Source organism: Stegodyphus dumicola, chromosome 1 (genome assembly GCF_044657685.1).
Source record: "Stegodyphus dumicola isolate Sdum_Otavi_A_Nest chromosome 1, ASM4465768v1".
NCBI classification, from domain to species: Eukaryota; Metazoa; Arthropoda; class Arachnida; order Araneae; family Eresidae; genus Stegodyphus; species Stegodyphus dumicola.
In genome coordinates this window covers 279,704,452-279,715,270 of record NC_140768.1, presented here as the reverse complement: position 1 = coordinate 279,715,270, position 10,819 = coordinate 279,704,452, and the positions used below count along the sequence as shown (strand labels likewise).

General features: G+C 31.5%; 1 protein-coding gene across 17 annotated transcripts in view; it reads right to left on the bottom strand.

Moving 5' to 3' along the window:
- The window catches only part of LOC118193998 (cytoplasmic dynein 1 intermediate chain 2-like), a 111,000-nt gene that overhangs the window by 23,782 nt on the left and 76,399 nt on the right, over window positions 1-10,819 (bottom strand). For all 17 annotated transcript variants that reach the window (XM_085807538.1, XM_085807547.1, XM_085807557.1 and 14 more), the window contains 2 exons: window positions 7,390-7,536; window positions 6,583-6,696 (listed from right to left, as the gene is read on the bottom strand). In XM_085807538.1, coding sequence (XP_085663664.1) covers window positions 6,583-6,696; window positions 7,390-7,536 — 261 coding nt within the window. The remainder of the gene's footprint in view (window positions 1-6,582; window positions 6,697-7,389; window positions 7,537-10,819) is intronic.

Below are 10,819 nucleotides of genomic sequence, written 5' to 3'. Positions count from 1 at the left end.
TGTTAATTTTATTAATGCCTGGGGCATTTGCATGTTTAGGGAGTACCTTAATTAATCTTCCTTGAAATAAAGTTTTATCAAAGGCTGAAGAAGTACTTACTGATTCTTTATCTGGAAATTCTATAAAAGCAAAACCAAGTATGTTTATCGCATTGCACTGTAACTTGATTTATTAATCCACAAACATGACAATGCTACTCAAGTTTTTAAGGTATGGAACCATAATTTACATTTCCCACATACATCGTACTTTCTTGAGCATTTTTCTTCTAGCTCCTTAGTGCTAGGTTCAGAAAATTTGAAAAAATATTTGCATAATTTTCTCTTTGTTCTATTGCACATAATTCTCAGAGCTAGTTTATTATTAAATTGTATTCCCTTGATAATTTTTATTTTTATTCAGCACATTCAATTGGTATTTGCATTTTTGAATTGGCATTTCATCCATTTTATTTTTTCTCGCATTTATTCTTTAAACATACTTGTATTTTGTGCAGATTCTTTGTTAAGCTACACAGACATGGCAGTTCTCACATTTTAGAAACTTTCCAAACACCTTACTTCTGTTATTTATGTTACAGCTCACTGTAGCCTTATCTGCTGCTGATATGTTCAACCATTTGAAAGCCGGGTCTTTTTATTTACCCCTTTCTCCTCAGCTCCTCCAATTTCTCTTTTGGGAACTGTGGTCAAGACTCATTCATATAAGATGCCCTGGGTTTTACAAGGCAATTGAGCCGAACATCAGCTCAATAACTGTCAGATACTGGCTCAATATACATCAGATACTGTAATGTTAATATTACTATGCATTCTTATTGGAATGTAAGTTTCCTTTAAAGAAATAATATTGTAATAATTATAAGTGGGGTCAAATTATCATTATAATTATCACTGGTCAAATAAGTTTATCCATGACTACTTTTCATTTGTTATGTTCTTACTATAGTTGAGATCTTCAAAAATTAAATGACTAGCATAATTTTCCCTCTTGATTTTCAGATGATAAAATTAATTAAAAAAAGGAGGGCGGGAAACATGAGGAAATACATTATAGAGCAAGAATTTTTCTTCACTTTCTCTTCAAAATTTAAAGACAAAACTCCAGGAAACTAAACAGTATTTTCCTTTTCAGATACTCTATAACTTTAAGAAATAGAAGAACTATCTTTCCTGGGATTCATGTGAAGAAACAATTTTTACTAACTGATCTTTTAATGTTGATGATAATTTAGTTTATGGTAAGACTGGCAGCTATTGCTCTACTCTGAAATTACACTCGGCATTCTATGCATAAGGTTGTCTTTTGTTGTATGTATAATCTTAAGAATTATGCTAGTTATAATTCTTTTGTAATATTCATTACGCCTCTTAGGAGAATCAAAATTTTAAGCTTTTTGATTATATTTCCCATTACAAGGAAAATTAGATTATGCTTCTGCTCTCACAGAAGTTTTCTGAACCATTTTTCACATCATTCACAATAACATCTTTAAATTCAGCATAATCTTCTTCTGCAGTCTCATACTTACAACACTTAACACCGTTTTTACTAAAATAGTGAAGTTTGGTCAAGAATACCCAGTTTTACCACTGCCAGATAATTCAACTGAGTATGGGTACCACATTCCACGTCGAAGCAAACATCGATCCATCTATTTCAGCTTCATGTTTAAATGATACCATAGTCCAAACTTGTGATGATCCAATTCTGAATAAAAGTATCAGTTTCTCTGACAGCTTTGACATGCCAGCTGTTTTGAAGTATGCTTCTTCAGTCAGGAGACACACTGAACTGCTTGTGTTGACCAGTACAACAACAGTCATGCTGTTAAAAGTCACTTTTTTGATTTGAAATCCTTTATTCACAACATCATTATATGCTCATATAATATGAGCATCTGAGGCCTTTTCGCTGACCTTTATTACAGGATCACCTCTCTTCCTGGTCACTCTGAGAAAATAAGATTTGAAATGTTCACTGTCTCTACACTCATAACATTTCAATGAACTTTTTTGTCTCTTAAACTTTTCAGTGTGTCAGTTTCCGGATACATTCTGGTCAACAAACCCATTATTTGTTCTCTGTTCCCACTGAACTTCTCTCAAAAATTTGAAAAAAGGAGATTGTGATATCTTTGATTGATCACATTCCATATTAGATGATGTTTTAGAAGGTTTTCTTACATTTTTGAAATCATCAAACATTTTAACCAATTTTAATGGTGAAACAATACTACTCCATTTGTCTAAGTAATATTCTCTGAAATATGGTGGAGCTTGGTCCTTAATTTGATCACTGACAATTAAACTCTTTTATTATTTGAATGTTGTTATTTTCAATCCTGACATCCATGCTTCACAAAGTATATGAATAATTTGTGAGGACAGGCACTGGCTGGTGTCTTTGAGTGTGAAGCGAATAACTGGCAGAATTTCTCAAGGGTTAACATAAATCTTTTTAACAACAGTTCTTTAACATACTCGCACTGTTCGACATCAGATCAGGATCTGAGGATATGATCAGATCAGTCAATCAGCCAGTCATTCATCCACCCACTCACACTCACATACTGCTATTTAAATGCAATTCAGGAGCTCTTGAAACATGACATTTTAATAGTATTTTTAATACTCATTCAATGATATTTAGAATTTTCTGATTTAGTAAAATTCTCCATTATTTTCAAGATTGTTTTCTTCCATCTCATGGTGAATTTTACCATATTGTGGCTTAGGTTCACGTCATTTCACCATTGGCTTAGGTTCATGTCATTTCACCATCTAGTCACTCAGAATGCTGTCCAGGATGCATCACAAAGAGTAGATGATTGATACGACACTTAAAGGAAAATGGAGACCCCCCATAAGAAAGTCTTAAAACAAGAGATTACTATACTTACTCAAAAATAAAAACTTCTTTTTTTGTGTAAGTTTTTTGTTTAAAAAAAATTTAACTGCAAAATAAGAGGAAGACATTTAACTATCATTAGATAATTATACTGTTTAAATACTAAATGAACAACATAGGTAATTATTAAAAAGTGTCACTGATTGTGATATTTACTTCCTCTAGCAGACTACTTAAATTTAGGCCTGCAGCCACTGTAATGATACGCCTTCAAACAAATAGGTAACAAGACATCACTAAATTTTTCTTACCTTGCCTTTGGGCTACAGCTAATGAATGGTACTGTTATGTTAAAGAAATTCTCAAAACATAATAAACTAAAATTCTTTTTCTTAGAATCATTGCAAAATAAAATAGTTTACCTACATTTTTTATTTTTTAAAATGTAAGAAACCTTTCATGCATTAGAGGGGCATATTTTTGAGTAAATATGGTAATTCCTTCCCAATGTTTATGGCATCACAGCTAGTCACGTATCGTTGACCACCATAACAACTGAAGTGGTATGTTACAAATCTTCAAAACAGCCATTATGGCCACAGCTTTTAATAACAAGGAATAAATATTTATCTCAAAATTTGTACAAAATCATTTTCCAGAATTATCACCAAAAGTTGATTTTCTCCCTTTTTTTGTTTAAGGTAGCTAGAATCTCTTGTATTAATTTAGAATGTGGGGAATTAAGCTGCATCATAAATAAAACATTGAATTATGGGCTATTTCAAATATATTAGATAATGCAGAACAAACAGGGAAAAAATACATGGCAAGAAGTTTGAAAAGGAACAAAAGAAAAAATCCAATTCTTCTGTAACATTTCAGTGCTGCAGAACTGTCACACATTTTCACAGGTTGTAGTAGCACACATTAATAGGAATTATAATTATTCAATGGCAACTGGAGAAAATGTATCCATAATTGTGTTATAAATTTACATAAGTCCATAAACAGCAAGAAAAGTTATATAGACTGGCCATTAATATTAAAGGATAATGACAAAAATCAAATGTAACTGATACTTAATGAAAAATTATTAATAGAAATTTATACAAAAGCATAGTTAGCATAAGTTACAAAGTTTGGCAGTTCATTATTTGCAAAATATAGAAATTAAAACCAAATTTATGGAAAATTAGGTCACCGCTTGTGGAAACCTTTTGTCTTTAATATGGTATGCAGTCACCTCGTACATATATGCATACCTCACATCTTGATTCTAGACTTTCTCAAGGTGTTGATCAAGTCTTGTGAAACTGCATACTACTTTTCCAAAAGTGCATATTTCAGCTTCTGGAAGGTCCAGGAAGGAATTGGCACCCTAAGGCATTAAGCAAATGCTCAATCACGTTCAAGCCTGGTGAGTAAGATGACCAGTCCATTTGAGTGATTTGTTCTGTTTGAAAGTATTATGACACCACATATGCTCAATGAGGCTGAGCACTGTCATCCATCAGCAAAACTCTGGGCCAACAGTAGCCCAAACCATCTAACTTGGGATTCCAATACCTCATTTAGATACCTCTGAGTGGTTACAGAACCTCCTTGAAAGACATGCAGCTGAGTGCGGCCATTTGTCATGATTCCTCCCCAAACCATTAAACCACGGATGGTAAAACATGATATTTCACAGACATGGGAAGCCAAGATGCACGTTCTTTCCTCTCCCCAGATCAACGCAGATCTAGAATCAAAGCACATCTAGTTCATACTATATCTGGACTCGTCAGTAAACGATATAATGTCTTGGCTGCATTGAACATGAAATTGGCACTAGTTTAATACGGCACCTCAGGAAGCTGGAGTGAGTGGGAAAACAAACCATTGGTTTTCTTGCATATAGTCCAACCTTGTTAAGTCTTCATGCAGCAGTAGAATGGGTAATTCGAGTTCCTGTGGCAGCCTGAAGGTCTAAAACCAAATCTCTAGTAGTCACTGCAGTTTTCTTTGAACCAACAATGACAGAAAATGGTTTTCTAATGCAGTTTTGAACTTGGATGCCTTTGACCAGGCTGTCTATCAACTGATTTGGTGCTTAAAAAGTGGCTCCGAATTCTTGATATAACATTTTGACGGATATTCAAATCTTGGGCGACCTCCATCTGCACTTGGTCTCCCTTGATTCTACCAATTATTTGCCACTTTTGACATTCACTTTAATGTTGCCTTTGAGTCATAACTACTGAATGCTAATCACTCTCATAAACCACATTCACTTCAATCAACACTACAGACCAGAATTTAAACATGCATCTACTGTGCAACACACTGTCAATCACCGAATTTGCATATTTCTGCCGCTAATGTATGCACAGAAGTACAATTTTGTGTTCAACTGCATTTAATTAACATAGGTAATTATAGCAGTGGGCACCAGTTGCAACATTAACTTAGTAAGCATATTTTTTTCTCATCATCTTTAATTTTGATGACCAGTGTATAATTGATCAAGGGGAGAGTAATAGGCCTCTTTTGTATTCAAACTCAAGACATTTACTTTGCTATCTTCACTAGTTCTTGTGATGCTACCTTTTACAGTGAATTTTTTTTGACAAATAGATGGATCTGATAAAAATTTGAATACAGGTAAGCAGGAAGTGACACATTTTTCTGATCAATTTTTATTAAATATTTTGTACAAAGAAGTATTTAGGCAGATCTTCATAATAAAGGTAAAAGTTTCTAAAGAATTAGCTAAGTTCAGAAAATCATTCTTATTAAACAGCAAAAGCAGTTTAGCCATGCATATTTAGTATGATACCAATAGCAAGAAATTCACATGCTGCAACTGAAAAGAATTTGAGCTAATTGCTCATGAGAGAAATATATATGACACTAATAATTTTTTTATCAATAAATTAAGACTTTTTTGAATGCAGATCATTTGATCTCATTATACATCACATTAACATTCAAATTATCAGTAGGTTTTGAAAATACCTTTTTGAAAGCTAAATAAAAATTTTTACTGTTATAAGACAACATGGCAGTAAAAATTTTTAAATATAAAAAATATATCCCTTAGAATAGTTATTTAAATAAACAGAGAATCAAAATAGAAGGATATACTTTAACACTTTTATTCACAATACTTTGAAAACAAGAACTTCATTATAAAAGATAAGAATAACACATTAAATTTGAAGGTGGCCAATAAGTAACAATGTTGACTAAGATCTGTTCAAAAGGGATTTTTGTCTTTATTTCAACATTGACATAAATTTAATAAGGGAAGGAAGAGAAGAAAGAAAATCAATACTCAATCACATACTCTGGCATAGCTATTGTTCTAAGAGAAATTATTTGGTTATAAATTATTTGGTCCTTAAAAAAAAAAAAAAAAAGCATTCTATAATTTTTATGCAAGTAACACATCAAGTTCCATGAAATACACATCCTGCATAATGCACAGTTACTTACACCAAGTTATTTTTCATTAAAAATTAGTTTGTGCTTCAGATACTTTTACATTATCTCTTAAATTTTTCTTTCAGTAACTAATTATCAATTTTTTTAAGCTTTTTATTCAAGTCTTAATAATCTTCGGAAGCCATATTGTTCATGCACCATTTAAAATATATTATGATAACATTAAAACACACAGAACAAAAATACACAAATATTTTAATTCACAAAAGTTACAGATGGTTCAGTATAGTTATGTAATTATTTACCTGAGGTGTCGAAAGCATATCAAGGCTCCAAGTACAAAACTTCCCATCTGTGGATATGCTAACTAAATTATGAGCATTTTGAGTACCAACCACTTGAATACAATATACAGGATGCTACAAAGGTTAATAAATATTTATATTACACTGGCAGTAAAAAGTATATTTCTTTATTAATCAAATCCAAAAATATATAAAATCAAATAGAATAGCCTATATTTAAATGAATTCTCTAAAATATGACATTCTCTAAAATTATTCTAATGCATATGAAGAAGCTTCTTTTGATTATTATGATTAATAAGTTTCCAACCTGCAATTAAAAAAAATTTTTTTTAATATATTTTGCAATTTGCAAAGGAAGAAGGGGAACAGAAACTATGTTATTGTTCTTGGACAAAAATTTTCAACACTAAAACATTAATATATAAGTACAAAACAACTATGTTTTTACATGCAAGTTAAATTGTGACATACAATACATAAAGTATTAAAGTAAAAGTCTGCAAATTATCTGTAATATTCTTTAGCTTTAATTTTATAAAAAGTCCTTTGGAAACAAATCAACAGTTAAACATTTTAACAGTTACTCAAAGATTACAGGACTTAATGAATGACTATAATTTCCTAATTTATATAATTTGAGAATACTTAAAAAGCATACACATCTACGTGCAATGCAGCTATTTTAGTTAAAGAAACATGATCAGTTGAGCACTGACTTGACATATATAGTTGGAAAGAGTATTGTTCTGGCTATCATGGTTTGTAGATTTCTAATATTTTAATCTAAATAACAACAATACTTACAGTATGTGCAGCAGAAGAAAGAGGACTTCTTTGAACAGGTGTCCTCTTACTGCTACGGTTGTCCCAAAGGACAATTTGTCCTGAGTAAGTACCTCCTAATACCAGATTAGGATGAAATTTGGCAAAGCATGTAGACATTACAGCTGACTAGAAGGGAAGAAAAAGTATTATTTTTATAAATACTAATGAAAGCGTAGAAGCAAGATAATTCTTACATATGAAATACTTATTTGGTATGTCACAGGAAATTTTAGATGTAATTTTTCTTAGTGGGGATGCACAGTAGGAAAAATTCCTAAAAATTTTAAACTCGTTATAATAAATCTTCCCAACCAGAATATCAGATTACTTAAAAATTATTCTCTTTGAATATTTATTTATCAAGCATTAGTTAAAGTATCCTACACACTTATTCATGTGTATCAAACTTTAAAGTCGCTAATTTTGCATTAAAAAAATATAAAGAAGCATATATAACAAAGTAATCAAGGAACATCTAGGGATTTGTTAATATTCAATAACTTCAGTTAAATAATTAAGTAATTTTAAAAGTAACAAGCAAATTCGGTAAGTTAAAAAAAAAAAAAAAAAAGACTCTTTTGAAAAAAATTTCCGCAAGTGATATACATGAACCAATTTGAGACTCGGTGTAAATATTTAGAGAACAACAAATATTTTCTTCAATTCTCAGTTCATTAAAATCTCAATCATTCCGCTCTCCTAAAATGGGAGGAAATAATAATAATAATAATAATAATAATAATAATAATAATAAAACTGGTACACTACAACTACATGGAAGCAAAAGTGCCCAAATTCTTTCCATATACTTATTTTTACAGTAAAAAATTCAAGACATTACAAAAAATAATAAGATTAAATAGACAGCTTATTTTATGATACAGAAGGAATAATTCATTATACATTGATTTTTAATTGGGGTACAGGGTACATGCTCACAGTTTCCTTCTACCATTCAAGAAAATATTTTTTAAAAAGTGAATATCTTAATTCAGGGTTGCCACTCAAAGAGGAGAATGAAATTCTCTGACTTTTCTAGGTTTTCCAGGTGTGTTTTGAGAAAATTCCAGTCTATCCGCATAGTGTGTGTTGGCTGGGCTGAGAGGTAAATTAATTATGGTACCGCTTGAAAACACAAAAATTTGCCAATTGCATACGACTTATTATATATACAATATATTATACTATTATAGCTATAATAGGAGTTATTTAAATTTCATTAAATTCCGTGATAGTATGTCATCATACTACTAGATTTAGTTTCAGAATTATGCCAGAGAAATTTGCCTGAAATCTGAAAGTATTATTAACTAATGATAAATAAATTTAGAGGAAAGAAGAACATTAAATGATATAAATAACATTAAAATGAAGTTAATTACTTAAAAATTGAATTACAATAATCAATGATATTTTGGCGAATATAGTCATATTAAACGTTAGCCTAGATGACTGATTACTATTTTTTTAATTTTACTGCAAAATGAAAAATAAGGCATTTATTAAATGAAAAAAGTTTAACCCTCTAACTGCTCAATTTGTGGACCAAAATCGCTTCAAAAATTGTGTAAATTTTTTTTCATATTTTAAATCTATATATATTAGAGAATTGAAAATGCATTTTTTCTTTCTAGAAAATATTTTTTTACATAGATTTTTCTCATGAGAAACTAAGTTGCCAGAAAAACCAATTTCAGATGTTATCACCCCCCCCAAATTTTTTAAAAATAAATTTCAGTTGAATTACAGTTAATTTCTATTTATTGAATATTATAAAAACATAAAATATATAAAATTTAAGAAAATATAAAGCACTGAGGAAAAAATATCTTAGAAATGCAGTTTAATATGATAGAGTTCAAAACAGGGTTCAAGGCAAAGTCCAACTTCACAGCCTTTGCACCAGATTCAATAAATCTAATTAATAATTTAATAATCAAGATAATTGCTGAATGTTTTCTAGCACCCATTTTTGTAAGAAAAAAGCGGTTGTTTGAGTGGTAATATCACGTACCTTCAAACGAAGCAATTTAGTGGACAATTAACTATAACTATTGACCAAAGCGTAAACTAAACGTCTAATACTGTAATACTGTATATAATTTATTTCAGTGGTTAAACGGGGGAAAAAAAGGGATGTGCTCCTCAATAAAAAAAGAAAAACACGTGATTGCGGAAATCGCATGATGAGCAGCCAGAGGGTTAAAAGATTTTGCGGTAAAATCCTAGTCTTCGCGATGGCCTTGGTACGATTTCGAAAACTGCCGCCAACACCAAAATGACCAGTTTACTGCCCAACATCTTCTTAAACAGAGACTAACAGACAGAGAGGTAACTGTTGTTACTGCTTATCATAATGTCGCTAAATCTCGTGTGTATCGTACATGGAGGTTAGAATAAAAAAATATGTATTGTTAAGATACAAAAAAACCTCTGCAACAGGAATGGTTCTGTCCCAATGTAGAGGGAAACAGCTGCGTATGCGCAAAATATCTCTCACCGAAGCTCACAAAGGTCAAGTTTATCAAGAGTACATAAAACGAATATCATTTTAAATTTCTTTAAACTTTAAAGGAAAAGAAAATATTTTTTCGCGCAAGTAAATTAATTAATAGATTAGTTATTTTGAGCCAAAAGAGTATGAAAATCCGAGTATAAATTATCGTGAAAGTCAAGGAACATTTCTTCTTAACACATGCTCCACAATTTCCTGTACACATCGCAGAGGGAGTAATTCTCGCCGTCAGATTCCATTGCCAAATCCCTTGGTGAGTTTTTCCCTCCGCTTTCTAGTGGCGCTATAGCAAACTGATTTACGAGGCATATTCGGAAACTAAATACCGATTTGCAAAAAAAAAAAAAAAAAAAAAAAAAAAAAAAAAAAAAAAAAGTAAAACAATTTTTTCGAATTCAATTTTATTTTTACATGAAAATACATGTCTTAAACTATTTTTCAAGATAGCTTCCACCAATAATCAAACACTTGTCATAGCGGGTGACCAGTTTTTGTATACTATCGTCAAAGGAACTTCCCACCAGTTTCAAAAACCACGACTCCACAGCATTTTTCGTGTCATCGTCAGATCCAAAGCGCTTGCCACCAAGCTCGCGCTTCATGTGCAGGAACAAGTGATAGTCGGACGGCGCCAAGTCCGGGCTGTACGGCGGGTGCTCCCAATGAAACTGTCGAATTAACGATTGAGTGACACCAGCAGTATTGGACCGAGCATTGTCATGGAGCAAAACAATTCCTTTACTGAGCATTCCTCTTCGTTTGTTTTGAATGGCACGCCTTAGTTTTGTTAAAGTCTCACAATATCGTGCCGCATTAATGGTTTCACCTCTGGGAATAAATTCAGTAAGCAAAACGCCTTTCCTATCCCAGAAGACAGTGCACATGATTTTTTGT